This window comes from Phoxinus phoxinus (genome assembly GCF_949152265.1).
Source record: "Phoxinus phoxinus genome assembly, chromosome: 11".
Classification (NCBI taxonomy): Eukaryota; Metazoa; Chordata; class Actinopteri; order Cypriniformes; family Leuciscidae; genus Phoxinus; species Phoxinus phoxinus.
In genome coordinates this window covers 30,913,367-30,936,406 of record NC_136886.1, presented here as the reverse complement: position 1 = coordinate 30,936,406, position 23,040 = coordinate 30,913,367, and the positions used below count along the sequence as shown (strand labels likewise).

At 37.6% G+C, this 23,040-nt stretch overlaps 2 protein-coding genes across 2 annotated transcripts in view; both read right to left on the bottom strand.

The window, feature by feature from the left end:
• Positions 1-3,691, bottom strand: part of pld5 (phospholipase D family member 5) — a 36,047-nt gene extending 32,356 nt beyond the window's left edge. Inside the window, exon 1 of the mRNA XM_079628090.1 lies at positions 3,319-3,691. Coding sequence (XP_079484216.1) covers positions 3,319-3,486 — 168 coding nt within the window. The 5' untranslated portion in view covers positions 3,487-3,691. The remainder of the gene's footprint in view (positions 1-3,318) is intronic.
• Positions 3,692-6,191: 2,500 nt separating this feature from the next.
• cep170ab (centrosomal protein 170Ab) lies at positions 6,192-22,082 on the bottom strand. Its single transcript, XM_079627665.1, has 19 exons — positions 22,010-22,082; positions 19,232-19,387; positions 18,626-18,715; positions 18,454-18,532; positions 18,201-18,259; positions 17,202-17,355; positions 16,983-17,120; positions 16,437-16,910; positions 15,492-15,877; positions 15,225-15,353; positions 14,864-14,999; positions 13,395-14,780; positions 13,072-13,315; positions 11,552-11,657; positions 11,016-11,162; positions 10,758-10,846; positions 10,358-10,451; positions 9,540-9,591; positions 6,192-8,920 (listed from the first exon to the last, which is right to left on the bottom strand). The coding sequence occupies exons 2-19, from the start codon at positions 19,334-19,336 to the stop codon at positions 8,682-8,684; spliced, it is 4,107 nt and encodes a 1,368-aa protein (XP_079483791.1). The 5' UTR covers positions 19,337-19,387; positions 22,010-22,082; the 3' UTR covers positions 6,192-8,681.
• Positions 22,083-23,040: the final 958 nt, after the last annotated feature.

The following is a 23,040-nucleotide window of genomic DNA, read 5'->3' as shown; positions in this document are numbered from 1 at the left end:
TTTCTATTTGAATATATTTTAAAATGTAACTTATTCCTCAAAGCTGAATTTTCAGCATCATAACTAGTTTATTATTATTATTTATGATTAGTGTCACACAGGGCCGTAGCTAGAGGATCCGGGGCCCCCTGAAAAAATATTGATGTGGGCCCCCCACCACCCTCCACCAATATATTTTCTGCATGCATACTCATATATTGTTGGCGTACTGTACAATATGCATGGAGGCCCACATGTAACTAGGGTTTTCTTACAAAATAACAAAGCAGATAACAAATAAATGTAAATCAAGATTTTAATGAACATCAGCAAAAGCAAAATAAACAAATATAACATTAAATATAAAAAGAAAATAGGCCTAAATAGAAAAATGAAATTTCTTTCAAAAATGAACATTGAAATAACTAATAAAATTATACAAGTATTTAGTATATGTATATCGGTTTGTTTGATCTTTAACCTTTGATGACCTTACACATCACTTCACTAGGATAAACCAAAATCCCATTGTCTGACCTTTTTGTTGGCAAAGTCACTGATTATGTCCTTTTTTATCTTACCCCATTGGCAGATTATTTGACATGTTTTAAGCAAAAACTCACTTAAATTTTATTTATTTCAACAGAAAACAAGACTTAATATTTTATTGCATTTCACTTATCTAGTAAATGCATCTTGATTTAAGAATTTTGAGATATTTGGACGGGAAACAAGACAAAAATACTGAGTAAGAAAGGCATTTTTTTGCAGTTTGAGTATCTTAAAATTCTATAAAATTACAACTAATAAAAATTAACAAAAAGCTTGAAGTGGAGTGAAGTGAGGTGTAAAGTCATCAAAGGTTAGGCCTATATATAAAAAAAATGTAAATAATAAGAAAACCAATTTTTAAAAAAAGAACGGTAAAATAATGTTTTTATGGGTTGTAACACAGTCTCATCTCAAAACGTCACATACTGACGTGGTTTGACCATACGGCAACATACGACGAAAAGGGTACCCCTATAACGTCAATATGAGACGGTTCAGGTTATGGTTGGGTTTAGGTATGGGTTAGGGTACCGTTAGGGGGCGCTGCTGGTGCGCTTATGTCTCCGTCTCATATTGACGTTATGGGGTACCCTTTTCGTCGTATGTTGCCGTATGGTCAAACCACGTAAGTAACAGTCTTAAGAATGTAGTCAAAGTTTTAAAAAAGATTTATCTTATTATGTATTTTAATAGAGATAATATGGAACTGGTAAAATAATATTTAAATAAAGCTCATACATGTATTCATTCAAGTGCAGTTGTATTCGTGTTTCTTGATGTAATAAACACATCACCAGCCAGCAGGTCATATTATGCATAATGCAATGCGTCGTGTCTCGTGTCAAGTTATTTACAATAGTGAAAAGGACAGGGATTTTAATCGCGTAATCATTCAGTCGGTTGTAGTGCCGCTCGCGCCCGTTAATGAAAAGTGAAAGAAGACGGTAGTTTTCTGATTCTCAGCGAAATAACAATACAATACACTAACCTGCGTTAAAGAAGGTTTTAATTGACTGGGATCCAACAACTCTCCTGGCCTCCTTTTCGGGGCGTTTCTGATAACCAGATTTGTATTTTATTTTTCCCAACATTTTTCCAGTGAGTCAGTTCCACCAGATTAACGTCTTCAGGCAATGCCGCCTCAACTCTGATTGGTTCTCTTCACGAGCTGGGGCGGGGTATTTATTAATAACTAATAAATAGATCGGACTAAACCATTTTTAGGGAGGTAAGAGAAGCAGCTATTTGGAAAAAATATTTAACCAAGTTGCATGTTTTTTTGTGGTTTTCATTTTAAATCTCAGGCATACAACTAATAAATATAATTATTCATGCAATAGTGTCCCTATAGTATAACTGCTGGATTTTGTGGGGCCCCCTGGGCAGCGGGGGCCCCTATAATTGTCACCACCTTTCACCCCACCAGCGACGGCCCTGGTGTCACATGATCCTTCAGAAATCATTCTATGCTGATTTGCTACTCAAGAAACATGTATTATTATTAGTGGTGAAAACAGTTTTTTTTTCAGGATTCTTTGATGAATATACAGCATTTATCTGAAATAGAAAGTTTCTGTGACATAACAAATGTCTTTACTGTCACTTTTGATCAATTTAAAGGGTAACTCTCGCCAAATTACAACCTAGGCTATTTTTGTTATACCCGAGTCAAACATTCGTGTAAAAGCATAAATAGAATGGAAACGCCACTTTTAAGATTGACAGTATTTTCGTTTTCAGTCAAAATGCCTTTTGAATGGGAGTGCATGGGACACTACAATGACAGCATCAAAATCCATATTTTTAAAACACTAAGGAGGCTCGACACAAACTGTGCTTGAAGTATCACCAGGGGCTCTACACATGAACTCGAGCATTGACAACATTGTTTGTGTACACAAAGTTTACTAAAAGAAAGGTTTTGTACAACTCACTTTATCAGTTAGTGTTTCCGGTGGCTGGAATTTTGTCAGTCAAAAGTAGTCGATCTCCGAATGCTAAACTAAACTATTAAAATGCAAAACAAACACAAAAAAAAAAAAAAAAAACTACAATAGTTTACAATAAATTTACAATTATTACACATTTCAATAATTATATATTTTGATCAATATGCATGTCAGTCATGTTATTTTTCACCTGTAAAAAAAACTTGCTGCCTTACATTTTTAAGCAAAATCAACTTGCAACAAAGTCATTTCAACTTAAATTACATTAAACTGGCTTTAAAAATTAGTACATTTATAAAAAACGTATAAAACATTTGTTTTACTTAACTTATAAAAAGTTATTTTTTGCTTAATAGCCTATTTTGATGAGTTAAAGTAATGTAAAAACATATTGTCATGACTTACTGATCATATCATTTTTTATATTTCTTTGCATGTGTGTATATATATATATTACAGATCAATCTCACTAGAGTCTCCAGAACATCTTAGAGAAATATATGTTCTTGAGAGTGAGATTGATGATTGATCACTCATGTCATGTTACAAGCTCACCACAGTCTGAACATGAACATGTTCTCTCAGCTCATCTTCAATAAGAAACTTAAAACTGCAATGACATATAGCCTCAAATGCTTTAGATAACATTAAAACAGTCTGAAAATGTCAATGAATGGATTGCATCTGTACAGTGTGAGTCACAAAACACAACCTGCACACAGACACACAGACCTGCCCTCTCCACCCTGTTCAGTGTGTGCAGTGCCTTCATGTTTACAGGATGGTTTCAGTGCTGAGGAGAAAAGGTCAGCGGTCAGTCATTAAAGGTCAGCCTTACCCGTTCCATCCTATCCCTTCTTTTGAGCCAGATCATGGCGGAGTAGTCCTGCTGCTGGACGGCGCTGAAGATGCTGGCACCCGGCCGGGCGAGAGGTGCAGAGAAGAACCCCGTTTCGGCCGGAGGCTTCAGCCCTGGACCCTCAGAAACAAACCTCCTATCCTGCATGTTTCCAACTCATCAAGTATCCAATACTTAATCTCCAAGAGACGTTCATCCACAGTTCAGTCCCCGAGGGAAAGCCTCTAAGCCAGTCCCAGCAGCAAGCACTGTTGGAGTCTGTGCAAGACTGAACTGTGTCTTGCAGAGTGCCTGATTTCTTTGGATTTCATCCAAACACTAGCAAAAAAAAAAAGGGGGGGTCTCCCTGCCCTGCTGGGAGGGGCTGGCAAAACTCTGAGAGGGCCAGTGACTAAGAAAGTGTGTGGGAGTGGATGCAAAGACCCCACATTCTGCACCTGGAACCCTCCCCTCAGCTGAGTGTGTGTTAGTGGTGCTCTGATGCATGACTGCCAGACTCCAACACACTCGCACAAACACACATCAGTGCATATTAACTCAGAAGCGCTGCGGGCAAACTCAATAAAGTATTCATTTGACATTACCCAGAAGTTCACCGCCGTCTGCCTGCACGCTGCACACTCTTTCAAAAAACAAATACCCAGCTGTATTATTGGGTGATGAGAGGAAATTATTTTGTAATAAAACTCTACAGCAGAGGAAGCAGTCGTGATTGCTTTTGATTGCCTCATATTTCCTCGTTTGCATCGCGACGCATTTGTCTGAAGTACTTCAATCTATTATGATCCTGGAGATAAGCAATATGTCAATGCAATACTGATGAAACTCATAATATAAGCAGGAGCCATGTTGAGATTAACGTCAATATAAACAGATCAACTAGACCACCAATCTATTGGAAGACTCAGCAATGAAGAGGAGTTCTTGTCCTGTGAATGTAAGAACATTTAAAATATGAAATTTGATAGCACTTCTCATTTCACACTTTAAAGTCTACATTATGCTGCATTTACAACCTATTTTACTTCTGTAATGTGGTGTATTTCTATGTAAAACAGGAAATTCAACAATAAAATAAGTATGCTGGCAGAATAAAAGGTTTATTAGACAATGAATGGTAACACTTTACAATAACGTCCCATTAGATTGATGCATTAACTAACAATGAGTAATACATTTGTTACAGTGTTTGTATCTTTGTTAATGTTAATGACAATGACAAAAATATGTTGCTATTCATTATTAGCTCAAGTCCAACTTTTGATTTTAATAATGTAATTGAAATTAAGTTTCATAAATGCTTTAGAAGTAGGCTATTTTTCATTGTTAGTTCATTTGACCTAATGCAACAAATGGATATTTTTTTGTAAGTGTTACCAAATAAATAGCAGTCCAGTTTTCATTTAACTTTGACTTACTAGATAAGATCAGAGCTTATTCAGGTATATATGTTCTGTGATTTCGGCTTTATACTTTAACTAATTTCTCCAGACTGTGGTCTTTCCCACATGCTCTCCCACGAATACTAATTCCCCCTCCCATGGTCCGTTAGCATAATTAAACCAGTGACTCAGCAGTTTTTTTTTTCACTCTCTGTTCTCCTGAAACACAATCAGACCCTCAGCAATAACTGCCCATCGACCACAAGTACTGAATATGTAAATGTGTAGCTGTCCTCCGGGAAGATGTGTGTCTTTCTGGGCAGCTGTTTGACTGATAGGTGATTATCAAACACTGCGGGAAAGCTGTTATGTAACAAACATACAACACACAGCCTACTCTTCGCAGTCCGTTTCCACACATATTACTCTCTCTTTATGTAGGCAGGATCTACAATATAAAGGGTTATGCTTCGCTGTTAGATTAGTCGAAAAAGTTAGTCCTTTTTTGCTCCAGCACCTTCCCTTTTAATGCATGGCTAGTATGGAACAAAAGAGAGGATTAAGGAGTGCTATAAATCAAGAATGCATTACCTGAACTAAAACCTCATGGGATTTTAAACCTAATTTATTTTAATAGCCCTCAGAGCATGAGGTGCAAATCAGTCTTGCCTCATCCCTGAAGTGTGTGTGTGTGTGTGTGTGTGTGTGTGTGTGTGTGTGTGTGTGTGTGTGTGTGTGTGTGTGTGTGTGTGTGTGTTTAAAGTGTAAAGACTTGGGATAAAGAGGGCAAGCAGCTTTATTTGTGGTCACTTTTCTTATTTCATAAAAAAAAAATATATATATATAAGTCACGTGAATGGCTTCACAAGCCTATTTTATATCCTTAATGTGACCATTCTAAGAAAAACAAAATAATAATTATGAAAAAAAATAAAATAAGACCCATCATGAACTAGTTTAACCCTCAAAATGCATTAATAAACTGTATACATCCTTTTGCATTCAAGGGTCTCTTTGGACCCGGTGGAACGCAAGCGTATATAAAAACCTACATATTATTTTTCTAACAAAACAACATCGAAACAAGATCATTATTTTTTTTTTATCAACATCATATATCATTATCACTTTTGCTTTCATATTAATAAATATTATAATAAACAGCTTGAATCTCCTTATCATGGTTATCACTGGTTCACCATGGGTGGCAGCAAAGTGAAATGTGGACTTTTTCTTTTCCAAACCCTCTTTCCTTTTTCAAATGTAGACTATTTGGTCAATTAACTTTTGCTCTACAAACACATTAAGACATTTATCTTTTTTTCATTTTATTATAATTTCAGATTGTGTTCATGAGCGAGCATGTTTATAAACAAAATGTATTTTTACAGAAGAAATCTAACTAATAGATGTAAACAAAAAAGAGAAAAAACAAGAAGAAGCATATTTTAATATGTAAAGGCCGGTCAGTGTCGGGTCAAAACGGACCCGGACGCAAAAGGTGTAACAATAGTTTAAATGGTTATATCTGTTGAATTTTTTGTGAAACATTTTTTTTATATACTATAGACACATGGATCTCAATATGTCGGCCCCCATGAGGCAACCTGTGCCATGTAAAATAAACAAATATCTATGTTAGTCTGCATAATTTATTATTATGTACATGATTATAATCAAGCTGATTATGACATGAAGCATCCAGGGATATGAAAGTTCTTTATTAAATCAGTATTAGTTTTACATTCATGTGTAAACACCACTGGAATGAGGCAGACGGGAGATAAGAGGAGAGAAATTGACCATGCTATCTACCTAAAGATGGCCTGCAAAGACAATTTACAAAAAAAACAAGCATTTTTCAATCTGTCAACAGTACCCAGTTCTCAACACTCATTTGAACAGGTTGATATTGGCATGTGCAAAAAACATGATGCTTAATGTCTACATCATCAGATAATGACCTTGATAATGGGCACTTTGTGACATAACAAGCTTGATAATCATTTGGGTAAATCCAGGCCCTCCTAATGGCTGTCACATGGCAGAGACAACTTGAATATTCCTAATTGGTAATTACATATTCACATATATGAAGAGGGTATTGTTGGAACATGGCAACCTTTATAGAACTACAGGTACACAACAACATTAATGCAAGGATGCAAGGTATACTTGCAGAGGAATGTTTTACAATAATTATACAAAAGATGATCAAAGTGCTACAGATCAAATTGAAGGACTGGGTCAAAAAGCAATGCTTCATATATTAGACTGGGTTATTTCCAAGTGTAATACACAGTTTGGCTATGTCTTGACAAATCAGACTTCTCATAAATCACAAATTCACTCCAGTAAAATTACTGAGATATTGTCTATTTAGATAATCATTTTCAGATTTCAACCCCAATGTCTAAGGAATTGGTTACACGGTAGGCACATTCAATATTTGGCAGAGACTGGCTTTAAATATTTTGGGTAAAATATGTCAAATATTGATTTTTGGCTCCCTGCTGTGTAAACAGGGTCCAAAATAAAATTGATCACACCTAACTATGGCAAAAACAATTTTTTTTCAATATATTACCAGCCATGAAACTTTTTGCATTATTTTTATTGACATATACACTACACTGCTCAAAAGTTTGGGGTCAGTTACAGTTTAAAAAAAAGAAAAAAGAAATGAATACTTTTATTCAGCAAGAACTACATTTTAAAATATATGAAAATAGAAAAGTTATTTTAAATTGTAATAACATTTCACAATATTACTGTATAATCTCATTTAATAAAAAAGAGAGCATAAGAGACTTCTTTCAAAAACATTAAAATCTCACTGACCCCAAACATTTGAACGGTATAGTGTATATATATTGTCCTTATGACAATGGGATTATTTAGCTATTTCGTCATTGTGTCATTTTGCTCATCATATTAGTTTTTGTGCCTTAATGTGAGAAATATTCCACATATGCGTCTCCACATGAAGTTATGGGGGGGGGGGGGGGGGGGGGTAAAATTCTCTACTGAGGTAAAATTCTCTACTGAGGTAAAAGTTGTCAGACATGTTTTCTTCAGTACATTACATTTTTCCTAATCCAAATATGGGCCAACTGGTCAATTTGGGCTTAATTTTGAACCCTGTGTGTAAGGAGTTTGAAGACAGTTTTGGGTAAATCGCATCTTATGTCTGTCACATTTCACTTCCTGTTCAACAGTCATGTGCTCAATGTCTTCCTAGGCACATCTACAGTACTTCCGATCATAAAGACAAACATTGACAATATAATTAGAGTGCCCCTATGCTTTTTCGGATATTACCTTTCACTCAGTGTGCATTATAGCGGTTTGTGAATGTAAAAGGTCTGCAAAGTTTCAAAGATCAAAGTGCACGATCAAATTGAGTTTTTGTCTCCCAAAAGAAAGAACCGATTCCATCGTTACTGTCCGTATCACTGTATACAAGTGCTGAAGAAACCCTGGAGCTGAAATTCAGATATGGTGATAGGCGTTTGGTTTCTGATCAATCACAACAGACTGAGCCATCTGACCAATCAGAGCAGAGTAGGCTAGCGGAAAGGAGGGGGTTAGAGAGACCAGATCCTTTTTTTTTTCTTTTTTTTTTTTACCATGGATGCATGTAAATTACATGCATCCATGGTAAAAAAAAAAAAAAAAAAAAAAAAAAAAAGGATCTGTAAATCTATTTTAGTAACTTTTGTAATAGCATAATAGGGGCACTTTAATGCTTGTGTACAGTAATTCTGTTTGATATTTCAAAATATTTTATTTAATTATTGAAAATACGTCCATGGATATATATAATTTATGAAGCAAACCTTAAAATGCAGTGTCATATAGGAAGTTTTACAGCATACCTCACATTATTCACATAAAAGTCCTTATGACCTGGCCTTTGAAAAGCAGTGCAGGATCTCTGTGTAAACTGTTGGGAGTAGTTCAGTTTTGATGGGCAGTGTTCTGCTCTTTGCTCCTCTCCTGCAGGCCGAGATCTCGTTCTGCGACCTCTGAATATGCAGAGGGCAGTGCGCTCGAACTGGCTGATACTTCCGCAGCCTGGTTGCCAGCTGGACCTCGTGAGCCAGGACTAACACTGTTCTCAGCCATAAGTGGACTGGTCAAACCCAGACTGCTCAGAGCATCCAACGTGCCATCAGGGTCCACCATGATATCGATCACTAGTGGTTTCAAATTCAAGAAAATTACATTTATTGAGTTATTCTGATATATAGGCATTCACTAATGCAACTAAAGACAACAAATCATTCAATCAATTAACAAACAGACAATTAACCCTTGGATGTTATACTCCTGGGACCTTGCAGAATAGAGATTCTATAGAGGACATTTGTTTTTATTGAATTTCTCTGAAACTGTAAATATAAATTTTAAGAGCCATTGTATTTTGAAGAATATCTAGTTACAGATGTATAAAAACACTATGAAATGGTTTAAAATGGTCAAAAACTTTGGTGATAATGTCTAATAAAGCTGCTCTCTAAACTGCATGACTTTCAAAAAATCTGAACAGATTTTAAAACACTAGGCATCATACACTTGCAGACTTTGTAAATGGTTACAGAGAAAAACTGGGCATCTTACACTAAAAAAACGAGGATCACACACTACCAAACTTCTAAGTAAACGCTCTAATCTAAATCCACACCATAGTAATATAAAGTTACATAAAACATATTTTAAGATAACAATAAATAGCAAAGGAAAATTCTGTTGGGTCTCAGGAGGATATTGCAAGGCAGACATTAAAAGTATGGACAACACCTCAGTACTGCTTACCTAGCAACTGTCGTTCCACTCTTTTCAGATTCTGGAGTATGGAGGAAATCTCCTGAGGATGATCAAATTAAAAAGTCTGAATAGAAAACCATCATATCTGCCAGATCTTATAGTCAAACATTTACAGCAAACTGAACCGAGAATTCTGATGCTTTATGTGAACTGTTATGACTTTTTTTTTTAATATACCGTAGCTGTTGTTCATTTCAGATTCATAACACTGATATGATTGAGGGTAAACACATTATGTAGATATTATAGCAGTGCAAACTAAGAGAGAGTTTTATTTTCTGTCAGCGCTCGGTTGTTTGTACTTCTCCCCTGCCTCACGGCTTCTTCATTTCAGAAGTTCATTTCAGGCCAGCCTGCATTATAGAGATAGATTTACTGCCCTGTCACTGAGCAGAGGTGGTATACGGCACTGAGCCGTGACAAACCATGAGTCAAAAGCTCAGGCTAATTTAACTGAGAGATGTATGTGATGTATGAACTCTGAAATCTACCAAAACATCAGGACATCTTCATTATCATTAGATGTATAGTCATCCCTGTTAAAACAATATATATAATGTGCTGTAGTAGACTTTACCAAATACTTGTATTGTGCTTGCAATACAAGATCTTGACCAAAAATGTATGCACGTCTTGATGGAAATTATTTACCAATTCATGTGTGAAAATGATTCTTCATGAATATTATGAAAAATATGAAAAACTTAATAAATAAAATAAAAATAAATCTTAGTAATTATTATAAATAATAAATAATAATATTATCAATGTTTTCTGACCATGGTTTAAAAAGACTCTCTTCTCACCTGATTCGAGGTCTTGAGGAGAGGCACCTCATTTTCTGCCCGCAGTTTGCTTTCAATCTCTTCCCACTTTCGGTCCTTGTCCTTGAATAAAATCCTGCACGAACAGTAATAATTCAAAATGTTGCCTTCCAAAAGACCTTGCATAACTAAAACTGTGAATGTTTTACATAATAAAAGCCTGTCAAATCACAGTCAGAGATGCACAATGATCATTCTCATAAATATTTCCTGAAGACAATTGTAACAAACAAAACAAAAATATATATTTTTAAATGGTTAAAATTGTTAATCATAGGTATTACACAATAACTGATTTAAATGAATAATGTTACTAAATTAACATGTTAAATTCAAAGGCTTTATAAAAACTAAAGCACTTTTTTTGAGGAGCTCAGTGTACCTGATTTTGTTGGCTGTCTTTTCCATGGCCTGTTTGATTTTTGCTGAGAGCTGGGAGACTGATGCCAGCAGCAAACTGTCCAGCACACCCTGTGAATGCAGAATAAGCATATGCTGTCACTGTAAGAAATAAGATGGATTCGTGTCAAGATATTTTGTTATGACAAACAAAAAAACTTGTGGACCCTCTTGTGGAATAGAAGTAACAATATAAATCTGAACTTCTAATATATATATATATATATATAAATATATAAACCTCATCTCTGCTCCAGGTCCTACGGCGGATGGCGCGGGCATCTTGACTGCTGATAGCACCGCGAGGTCTTAGTTCCACACCTCTGCTACTGATCTCTGGAGCACTGCCTAGAACATCCTCAAACACACGACCCTCAACCTGAGAGACCTACAAAGATTACAGCTTGCATCACTGATTACACAATGCAGTAATATTTTTATTTTCCATATTGAAAATCTTCCAAAATATATCTAAAAATGTAGTATTTAGAAAATGTTTTAAAGCACCGCTGGGAAAGCATGTCCACATACTGTACATTCATTATTATACATTCTCACAAGAACAACTTTGAATCATAATCTCTTAAACGATCAATATGCCCGCACATTTAATTAACTACTGAATTAATTCTGGGAACAATGCACAGTGTGCAAAACCAAAGTTCTTAACAGAGTTGTCGAGATGATATAAATCTCTACAGGCATCAAAGAATTAAATGGTCCATGTAAATATAGAAAGTGCCAATGGCTCTGGTAATGATGTAGTTGTCTTCTCACTGAAGCCGCTGGAGCGGAGGAAGGACTAACAGAGTCAATCTCGCCAGCAACGTCGTGGATCTCACGTGCTAACATGGCCAGATCCTTAGCCAGGTCTTGACTGATTCTGGAACAATCAAAAGAAGACAAATAATTATCTAAATCAACAGTTTACTAGATCAACAATTATTTGTATTATAAGTAAAAGTACATTTTACATATTATACATAGGTGGCTGATAATACTTTTGAAGGCGTAAGCAGTATTGGGCAGTTGCATCACTAAATGAATAAATGATTTGTGGCAATTGAGGAGAACAGGATCGAGAAAGGACCCGCAGTGCTGTTGCACCACATGTCAGCGCTGGCAACAAGGAATCAGTTGGTTTTGTTCCAACACACTAATGTTCAAAGGTAGGGAGTCAGTAAGATTTATTTATTTTTGAAGAAGAAATGAATAGCAAGGAGGCATCACGTTGATCAAAAGTGACAGTAAAGACATTTAAATAGTTAAAAACGATATCTATTTCAAATAAATGCCGTACTTTTGAACTTTATATTCATCAAAACTTGATCACTCATTGTTATCACAAAACTATTAAGCTGCATAACCGTTTCATCATTGTTAATAATACGAAATTATATTTGAACACCAAATCAGCATATTAGAATGTGACACTGTGACAGAAAATTCAACTTTGCCATCACAAAAATTAAATTTTAAAGTAAATTCAAATGGAAAACAGTTTAATATTTCACAGTACTACTGTTTATTTTACAGTATTACTGACCAAATAAAGGAAGCCTTGGTGAGCATAAGCATTCTTTCAGGTAAACATTTTAAAGTCCCCCTATTATGCTTTTTTGAATTTTACCTTTCATGCAGTGTAATATAGATGTCTGTGGAGGTAAAAGGTCTGAAAGTTGTAAAAGTCAAAAGTGCACGATACATAAAGTTATTGTGTCTCAAAAGAAAGAATCAACTCTGCATAGCCTAAACGAGTCGTCAGGAATTCCAGTCTCATTTCCGTCACCATGACCTGCATACGTCATACATAAAAAAAAAAAAAATTCTCAGTGTGAAGAACATTTGAATTATCTAAAGAATCTTTTTCCACTAAAAAAGTTAATGTAATGGAAAGATTCAATGGATTTTAAAGTTTCTTCATAACCATCAATAAAGAACCTTTATTTTTAAGAGTGTAGAGTATATATCTTATTGTGTGAATACACAGGTACATCCTATAAATACTCTTTTAAATAGATTGTTTTTGCTGCGTTCTTATTAAGTGTTTTGGCCTGACAGTTTGAAGTACGGTAATGTCACATTGTTATTAAATATTACCTCAACAAACATCCATAAACAACAGATACCAATATAATATTTTATATGCTTCAATAAAGCAAATTACTTTTTCCATGCTTGTATAGTAACTAGTTCTAAAAGCTAGCTTCATCTTAGCTTAGCAAATTTGTGTCGTTTATAGCTTAGTTCGCTAAACTTTTTGAGTAGCTTGCCCAACAGTGGCTGCTATTTATTACCTGGCAATCTCCTCACTGTGGGCAGTCCAGTCTCTCATGTAATCATCCTGCTCTCTGCTCGACTGGTGTCGTAGCATGGAGATGCCTCCAGGGCTGGGTGTTGCAGGGGCTGAACCCCCTAGCTGGGTAACCCGTGGAGCCATTGGACGGGTGCGAGAATGCTGAGTGGGGTGACGGTTGGAGCCATACTCATCCTCTGAGGTTGAAGCATATTCGATAGGTACCCGGCGCCACCTTTCACCAGCTATAAGGAAGAAGAGTGTTTTAGTTGGAACATTTTCCTCCAATTATTATTTATAGTACATTTTCCTCAAAGGTCTGACCTGCAGGTGTACTTTGAACATAGGGAGCACCAGGACACTTATCAGGCAGTTTGGAAGCGCTGTTAGCTCTCGCTCTGGGGACGCCCACAGAGGATGAGCCTGTTGTAGAGCGGAGCCCGAGCCGCAGAGCACTCTCCGGGGCAGGGCGTGGGACGAAGCCCCTGATCTTGCCTGATGTAGCCTCCGAGTCACTTCGAGCTGAAGGTGAGTTCACTCTCGGCCTTCGTGGTTGAGCAAGTGCTTCAATTCTGGAGAGGGTCCTTCGTCCAGCCGAAGGTCTCGATGCAGAACTGGCGGTAGAGGCCTCCGAAGCAACGGACATACGATCGACATCAGCAAGATCAGTGTCAGAAGCTTCGCCCAGTCGTGCACGGCGAAGAAGGGAAGACCGTGTGGGTCTGGGCCGGGGAAGGGTGGTTGGTTTAGAGGTGGCTGGTGCAGGAGCAACAGTTGACTTAGCTCCTTTGGCCTTGCCACTTGTTGGCTCTGCCTTCGAGCTAATATTTTGACCCCGGCCCTGAGGTCGTTTTACCAAAGTAGCGTCCTGGGCAAGCGAAGAGCTCAAGTCATCATCTGTCAGGTCAAGAGATGTCCAAGCCCTGGAACCAGCTGAGCCAGAGGGATGGGCTTTGCCTTTCCTTTCTGTGGCACTGGTGCTCTTATTGGCTGTTTCACGGCCTGGACCTCCAGCTGAACGTTTCCTCTGGGCTGTTTTACGCATCCTTTCTCCCCCAGCCTGGCTGACTGTGCTTGTCGTATCAATGTCAGATTCAGGTGAGACAGACCCCTCCAGGGAGTAGCTCGGTGGATCTGCAAGGTCTGATAAAGTGGTTTCCAGAAAAGCAGCCACAGCCTCAGAGTCTTTAAGCATGGTGGCAGCATCAATACTCTCATTGATGACAGCCATTTCCCTGTGCTGGGCTGAGGCACCAGGCCCATCGATGCAAGGTATGAGCTCTAAGGGAACATTGGCACTCGGCCGTTCCACTGTAAAGCTCTCTTGCCTCAATAGCGGCTTCCCTGTCTTCTCTCGGTCCTCATCACCTTTCTTTCGTCTCCCATCTTCTTGTTTCTTATCAATCTGTCTAGTGTGAGCTCCCTGCTGCTTAACTTTATTCTGGTTTCTGGGTGGAGTTGGCTTGTTCACTTTGGAACGATCTACATCCATGATAGCTGAGGACATTCCTGAAACTCTTTGTCCAGTTTTAGAGATTCTATTGAGCTGATCTACTTTCTCCTGAAGTTCTAGATCCTGTTTCTCTGTTGAAGGGACTGTTCGCCTGAATTCGTTCCGTGTGCCCCCGGGAGCCAGTGGGTCCATAGCAGAGTCCTCAGAAGGGAGGTGCGGGAGGGTCCTTCTCTTACGTTCAGACGCATTGATATCAACTGTTGAAACAAAAGAAAATCTGTAAAAACTGAATCGTAATACAAAACCAAAGAATTTTTCGAGATGTTTGATGTCCTTGAACCTTTTTCATCTGTGGAACGCACGGTGGGTTCGGCCCCAGATCCCTCAGGATCGGTCCGTATGTGACTTGTAGCTAGATCAACCCACTGTGAGACCCACCTTGGACCACCAACTACAACCAAGTCATCTGGCAGCACCTTTTAAAGAGGAAAAGAGGAAGAAGAAGAGGAAAGAGGAAAATGGGCAGTCATTTTATTTATTTAAATCAGAAAAACTAAATATTAGGAAACTTGAAATATAATCTTTGTGGTTGCAAGAAATCTATATAGTGTCTTTTGAAACTGATATGAATTTTCTTTACTGAATATCTTCAATGGTACTAAAATGTCTTCAGAAAAGTTTGGCAAATATTACTGATATACCTGTGCACCAACATAACCAGTTTGTCTGGTTTCCATGGATCCAGATCTTGGACAGATAGTTCCTCTATCTTTCTGGTGTTTTGGAAAACGCAGTTTAGTCAGGGCTTGGTTGTCCTCCACCCCAAAAACCTAAAACGTAACACATTTGCACCATTATTGCGTATCAGTAACTGACAGCTGTTGCAATTTTAAAAAGGCCAAAGTCTATTGGTTTTGACATCTTCAACCACAAAAGAAAACATAATTTCTATGCTTCGGCAGGTCTACCTTATCAATCATACGCCTGGCCTCTTCTTCCTCAGCATTGCCATTTTCCAGTTCAATGGTGTATGTCCCTCTGTCGCTTTGGTCATCTATATGTCCCCTACTTGGAGTCCCTTGAGACCCAGTGCTTTGCTCTCTGGGCACGTTGACTTTCTGTGGGGAAGAACTGTTAGTTGTTTTGCCAACTTCACCTCCTACTGGTGCCATCTTTTTAGCTACAGATGATGGTTTGTGCTGGAAGAGATCTTCCCTCCCACAGAAAAGGCCTTCTGTCTTCTGCACGCCCTGCCTTCCTCTGTAACGATCCAGCAGGAATGCCCTCCGGCTACTGAACTGCTCTCCCAGTGCGTTCTCTGAGTCACTTTGTGTGCCATCCTCATGTTTACTGCCTGAAAAAGAGTAACATAAAGACGGATGGTGCAAAACACAAGACCAGTTACTCGAGAATCCAGTCAGCATTTCGTAATTTAAGGGTCAAATACATGCCACTCAATTTTTGACTGCATCTATTTATTTATCTATCCATCCAAAAAACACTGTAATTTTCCTAATATTGTAATGAAGAATGCCTCATTTTTAAATGCCTTTTTTGGATGCAAATGCCTTTTAAATCACACAAATAAAACCTTAAGTGGTTTTTATTATTTGGACATATGTATAAAAGAAGAAGACACCTTGAAGAGAATTTGACTTTATGACAAGACAAGGTTAGTTCAGGTTGTAAAATATCATGTGGTGCAATTTTGATACTCTTTGAATTATTTATTCATCATATTTATAAATAAAAAAAAATTAGCCTACTGTTTACCTTGAAAAATAAATGTAAAAAATCAAGGTATAACTATTATATATAATATAATAACAGAATTTATATGTAATAAAGGTGTAACTAAATGCATTACAGTGCAGCATTAAACAATAGAGCCATCGATAACTCCTTCACCTTACCTTTAAGGCTCCTTAGCTGAACTGGCACATCACTCTTCACGCTGTCTCCGTCATCCTCAGCAACAGATTCAGAGCGGGTCAGGGGCAGCTCATTCTGTGCCAGCCAGTCCGCCACCTTTACCTCCGCTGCCACCATGGCAGCCTGCAAGGCACTCAGCTCCTCTCCTGCCCCTCTTTTCGGCCACTGTAGGTGGTCTGGGGCACCCTTTGAGGCTCGCTCTTTGCCCTTCCCTGAAGCCACTGTGTCAAACTCAATAGTGAAGGAGGCATGTCCATGTACTCCGCCCTCCGACGCAGGGATTGTGGAAGCTGACGCAACTGCCTCTAAGCTGGTAGGGAGGCTTTCTCCTGTGTCACCCGCAACTGGAGGAGTCTCCTTACAGGGGATCTCAAAGTAGCTTGGTTCCTGGGTCCCCAAATTCTGTGTTGTGATTCCTGGCCCCACCTGCTGCTTTGTTACTTTGTCGTTACTGCCTGCATGAACACATAACATGAGCGGGTGGCATTCATGAAGTCAGTTATTAACACGACAACAATGTATCTTACCTGCTTCACATCTGGCTTGTTTTTGCTCAGGGGCCTTTGCATCATGCTTCACAGAATTTTCATCATCTGCGTCCCCATCACCCCACCAAGATGGCTGTCCATAAAGAGGGGTTCCTCTGTGGAGCATAGCTATATCTCCTGCTGAAAGTTTGAGATACTTCAAGTTTGGTAAGCAACATGTACTCTTGTAAATTGACAAAGCACTCATCTTCTACTCACCTGACATCTTCTCTTCTGCTTTTGGTGCTGGTTCTGAAGGTCTAACCTCAGCATCTTTTCCTCCCTCTGCCCCTTTGACCTCTGGACTTTTGGTGGTTTCCCCTGATGGTGAAGGCTTCTTTGTTAGCTGAAGCTGACTGGTGAACTTTTCATGCTGTCCGTGAAGGTGAATGTAAGAGTGTCATGACAGAATACTAGACATTTAGTCCTATAAGTCTGACTGATATTGATCACATACTGATTACATATCATTTAAAAGTTTGGGGTCAAGTACGTTTTTTTAATGTTTTTGAAAGAAGTCTCGGTTGCTCTTTATTTTACAGTATGTGTACTTTTTGGCACTTACAGTGTACTTACTAAAGAAAATACTGTGTAATAAGGTAACTACAGGGGTTCAGGTTTGGTTTAGGGGTATGTTCAGGGTTAGTACCAAGTTATTACCCAGTTATTGTAATTATTGTAATAAGTACATCATACAGTATGTACATGGGGAACAGGACTGTTTAATAAAGTGCTACCAAAGTCTTATCGGTTATTCTAACCAAGACTGCATTTATTTAATCAAAAGTACAGTAAAAAGTGTGATATTGTGAAATGTAAATACAATTTAAAATAAATGTTTTCATGTAATGGCAAAGCTGAATTTTCAACAGCCATAACTTCAGTATCACAGTTTTCAGTGTCACATGATCATTCAGAAATAATTATAATATGCTCAAGAAACCTCTTATTATTATTATCAATGTTTTATCAACTGTTCTCAACGGTTGTGCTGCTAAATACTTTTTGTGGAAACTGCTATAAAAAAATGCCCCAGGATTCTTTGATGAAAAGACCATTCAGAAGCATTTATTTGAAAAATCTTTGTAATTTTATAAATGTCTTTACTGTCACAATTGATCAATATAATGCATCCTTGCGTAAACAAAGTATTGCTTTCTTTCAAAAAACAAATCATGTTGACTTTTGAGCGATTGTGTATTACTGCATTTGTGTTACCGTCAGCGCTTCCTCTGGAACATGTAACTCTGCACGCACTACGGTAAATAGGTTGGTATGTAAGATGGGTTAAGGAGGAAACAATATATATAGAAATGCAAATGTATACAGTATTTGGTCCAATTGTAATTACATACATATTAGGTCTTTAAAATTTTAAATGTAGACATTGTTGTTATTGTACAAACTAACTAAAGTGGAAAAAACAAAAACAAAGCATCAACTTGTGATTTATTTTGTGCTAAAAGGATATCATAGCCAAACCGTAGCTTGTCCTCCATTTTCAAAGTAATATATTGCTGTTCCAGTATACGTACATCATTAACGAATGTCTACAGGAGAGGAAAGGAGATCAGCGGTCACCGTGTGCTTTTCATCATACTAGTGAGCACAAAATTATTATTATAAACTGGTGTATTTCTCACCCCATTCAGGCTGCCCAGGTCTTTAACTTTATGTTCATCTGTAGCTTCTTCATAATTGATGACGGCGTGCTGTTTGTCTACACTTCGAGACTGCAATAAAGAGGAGTGAATGGATTATGGGAATAAATAATACGCTGTAGATGTTGGGTTCTAAGTGAAGGTGGGCTGGAGGAAATTATCTTTGAATTCTTTGAAATATTCTGCATGGCAAATAGAGTACAAAATATGACCAGCAACTTTTGGATGCAATCTTTTTTTTTTCAGTATATGGAGAGTAAATGAGTTAATAATATTTTAAAATATACTTTAAAATTAGCTTTTTTTACATTCTAGCAATAAAGAACATCACAAATAAATAAAATGTCTAAAATGCAGGGTACAATTACAATACATTCTTAAAAAAATGATTTTGGTAACAAGGTTGATTGGGTGAGCATGACAGATATTTGACATTGTTTAATTAGTTTGCCTACTTTTCATGGTATGTTAACTTTTATGTTAAATAATCTAACATATCCAAAAGCTCCACTAATGGATCCAGGGAGAGCTGACTGTACACAATGACGTTCTCCTGCTTGTGTATCAGAGTAACAGTGATCGAGTTACCTGCAGCATAAGCTCACAGTCATCGCGTCCCACGAAGATCATTTCCCGGGGAAGGCGGTGCCTTGTTCCCCCACTACTCACTAAGAACCAGGATGTCAAACTCATCTTGACTTAAGCAGGCCTCCTCTTTTCTTCCTGATCTCTCTCTAGGTCATTCTGTTGGAAGGTCAGTGAAGAGCTGTTGCAAACAATGACTGATACATAAATTAGACAAGCTCAACTCAACTTGTATTAGGTGAATATAGAGGAAATAAAGCAATGTATCTACCGGTACTGTATAATAAAAGACATACTCTCAACAAACAAATACATACTGTATGTTGATAGGACTCGGAGCTATAGTCTCGACAATATGACAATGGAGATATACAGCTTGACATGAGCAATACTCTGCATAATATAAGTTTGTATAATTTCAAGTGCAGTCCATGGCTAAATATACCCGGTGGAAGCGAATATCTCCATTCCTAATGAAATTGGATAATTTATTGCTCAGCACCAGACAAGCAGCTGACTCCTCGAACTTAAACAATGGACCTTTTTTCCCTCTAAAAAGAAGAAATCAGGGTCTCTTCTTTAAGACTTAACTGATGCTGGACTAGACCTATTCCAACAACAAAGTGCCTAGCAACAACACGCAGACAGTAACAGGAAATGATGTCAATGACTTCTCTTGGGGGGTGTCGATTTACCAAGCCAAATACAAATTGATCTGTATGATGGTTTTTTTTTTTTTTTTTTTTTTTCTCTACAGAATACCATTGATTCCAAAAGTAAAAAATATATATTGCACATTTATTTTACTTGGAAAATATCACATTCATGTGAAGAAATGGGCTAAAGCTAAAAAAAGAAATTAAACAATATATGGCACTACTTATAAAATATAGTCAATAAAAATATTACAAATATTTTTAAATATTATAAAAATTACTTACGAAGCATTTTATCACTTTCATTTATTTTACTCCTGGAATACATTTTTCCCTTATACACTCATATATGTACGTATATTTGTTTTCATTTTTGTTGTGAGTTGTATATATTCGTACAAATTGTGTACATTTTCTGTAGAAAAATAAAAAAATAAAAAAAATAAACACATTACCAAGCCAATTTCACTGTGACACAAGCATCAGAAAATCTTTGGTAAATCCTTTTTCTATCAAGGGAGATTCCACCCTGAGAATGATTTTCACAAACAATATTTAAATGTAGGGTAGGCAGTTTCAGAAAGGCTAGCAATAGCAAGTTAGCTTTGAAAGCATGAGATCCCACCGTCACTTCAGAGCGTCTCCAAAGCCACGTCTCCTCCCAAACACATGAACACACACAGCCAGACCAGAGTCTGCAAAGCGTCACGAGAGGCGGCGTTACCTCATGTCTCAAAGCACATAACATTATAATACTAATAAACGTAAACAACCTACAGAGCTCTAACTTGAAAAGACTGAGTCTCACTTGCACATACTCACTATTTTAAACATATGCTCAATGTTTTGGTTCAGGAGGAACTGTAAAAGGCAGATGTTTGTTTGTGGCGTTCGGTGTCTGTCTGTCTGTCTACAACTCTTATGGAACACGCTGTTGACGTGTGATGTCTGCACGGAAATACATATGTTGACCGGCAGGTAGGACAGCGTATCATTGTATTCGGGCCGAATGCAATGATTGGACGAAAATGTTTTGGTCCTGAGACTTCCACAGTACATTTTTTTATATTTAGACCACTTCTATAACTGATTGCTGTCAGGATGTTTCAACCAGTATAATAAAAGTGTTCATTTAACCTAATTTAACAATTAACCTACAATTAAGCAGTCACGTTTTGTTAGTTTAGAATCAAAAGGCTCGATTGATGCCCTGAGTTCTTTTGATCCAGCTCTTTTCAGTGAATCGTTTGAACCACTTTATCAAATTGGTGTGGGTGAGTGGAGGAACATTTTTTTGGGTGGGATCTGTACTTCCTGTTGGATGAGGCCAATTCAGTTCACATTCCAATTCATGATTCGAAAGGGAGCCAGTTCAATTGTGAATTGTGACCAACCCTGGGACAGTGGAAAGTGATATGACCCAAGACAGTAGCAATCTACAAGAGGCAAGATGAATATAAGGGATCCTGTCAAGAACATGATGCATCAGAAAAATTAGACCAATTAAATATACATTTCATGCCAGTTAAATCGCATCTGCCTAGTTCCATTTTCATTTCTGTAAAGCAAAAAAATGTAGTAAAAAAGAATCAAACGCTTCATACGCTTAATTTAAGGTAATTGTAGCGTTTTGATTTTGAGCTGAAATGTTGAGGTTAAATCACCTTGCAGGCTAGCCTACATCCTCATCCACAGAAGCAGCGCATCATTTGCGTGTGTGTGTGCGGAGCATCAGTCTCCGCCTCTGCCTTCAAGCATTGGCCTTGTTCTGTACCGGTAATGACAGATCTGATGTTTATTCTAAGAGACAGTCGCTCACTCACTGTACACCCAGCGCATATTTTAATACATGGTTCTTACGTCACGTTGCGCATTTATTTCTGCTAGATATATCGACGCATGCATAGGCCTAAATATTGTTAAATAAGACTGCTACTGTTTTCATCACGTAGCCTATCGGACGCCGTTAGACTCCTCCAGTCCGTAATAGGCCGGATCGGTCGCCTCTAGAGCTCATGACAGCCAATTACTCCGTTCCATCATGCGAAATATTTGCTTTTAAAATTAAAAAAGAATATGTTCATGAAAAATGTGAGTATTATATAAAACACAGCGCAACGCTTACCTTGTAAATCCCAATTTATGTATTCCATAAATGACATCCGTCTGCTCTAGTGCGCGGAGAAGCGCTGCTCTGCCCATCCCAGTCTGAAGTGCAGTTGCGCGTCTTGACGCACGATGGCGCTGCGGTGTCAAGAAACAAAGATGACAAGCGCTCCTTGTGGTCAGCATAGATGATGTTTGTGTTTACTTGTGTATGTGCGCTTGCCAATATTCAGACATGAGAAAATAATTGTGGACAGAAATGTAAGCAGCTTTTTATATAGGCCTATATTTTTTTTTTAAACAACTCCCAGTAGGCTATATAACAAACAAGCTATGGAAACTTGAATAGTCTATACATGTACATCTATACAAAATTGAAGGTTATTGGTAAGTTTATTTGGTTTTAAGCTTTAAATATGTATTAATCGTTTATTCTGAATCCGGCAAACTATTCGCCACTGATAAAATAGACAAGAAATTAATTGGCTACTGTCTGTTTAGCCACTGAACACTAGATGGCGAAATAGTACATTACAGTCAGTCGGGATGAGTGTGTGTGTGTGTGTGTGTGTGTGTCTGTGTGTGTGTGTGTGTGTGTGTGTGTGTGTGTGTGCGTGTGTGTGTGTTATTATGGGGAAATGATTTATAGCCTATAAAATGGATAAAAAATGAACTAAACTATAGTATTCACTGTTTATATATATGTATACTCACTTAATAATGTTGGGTTAAAAATGATGGGGTGGTATAGCATCTTCCCATCTGTGGGTATATATATGGTATATATATATCATAAAGTAAAAAACATATGTGTAGCCTACTCTCTCTCTCTCTCTCTCTCTCTCTCTCTCTCTCTCTCTCTCTCTCTCTCTCTCTCTCTCTCTCTAGTACATATATATATATATATATATATATATAAAAATATATTTTTACCGTACTTCATTATGCCTCTTACAAGATGTGCCTAAATGGAGTGAAGTGTAAATGAAAAGCAGGCAACAAGTGTCCAGCATATGTGGAAACTCCTTCAAGACAGGATACACCGCATGA

Coding starts and splice junctions, on each gene's coding strand:
- cep170ab (XM_079627665.1), bottom strand. CDS start 19,336: ATGAGTTTGACATCCTGGTTCTTAGTGAGTAGTGGGGGAACAAGGCAC. Junction 16,911..16,982: donor ACAAGCCAGATGTGAAGCAG/GTAAGATACATT, acceptor GTGTTCATGCAG/GCAGTAACGACAAAGTAACA. Junction 14,781..14,863: donor GCGTTCCACAGATGAAAAAG/GTTCAAGGACAT, acceptor TTGTTTCAACAG/TTGATATCAATGCGTCTGAA.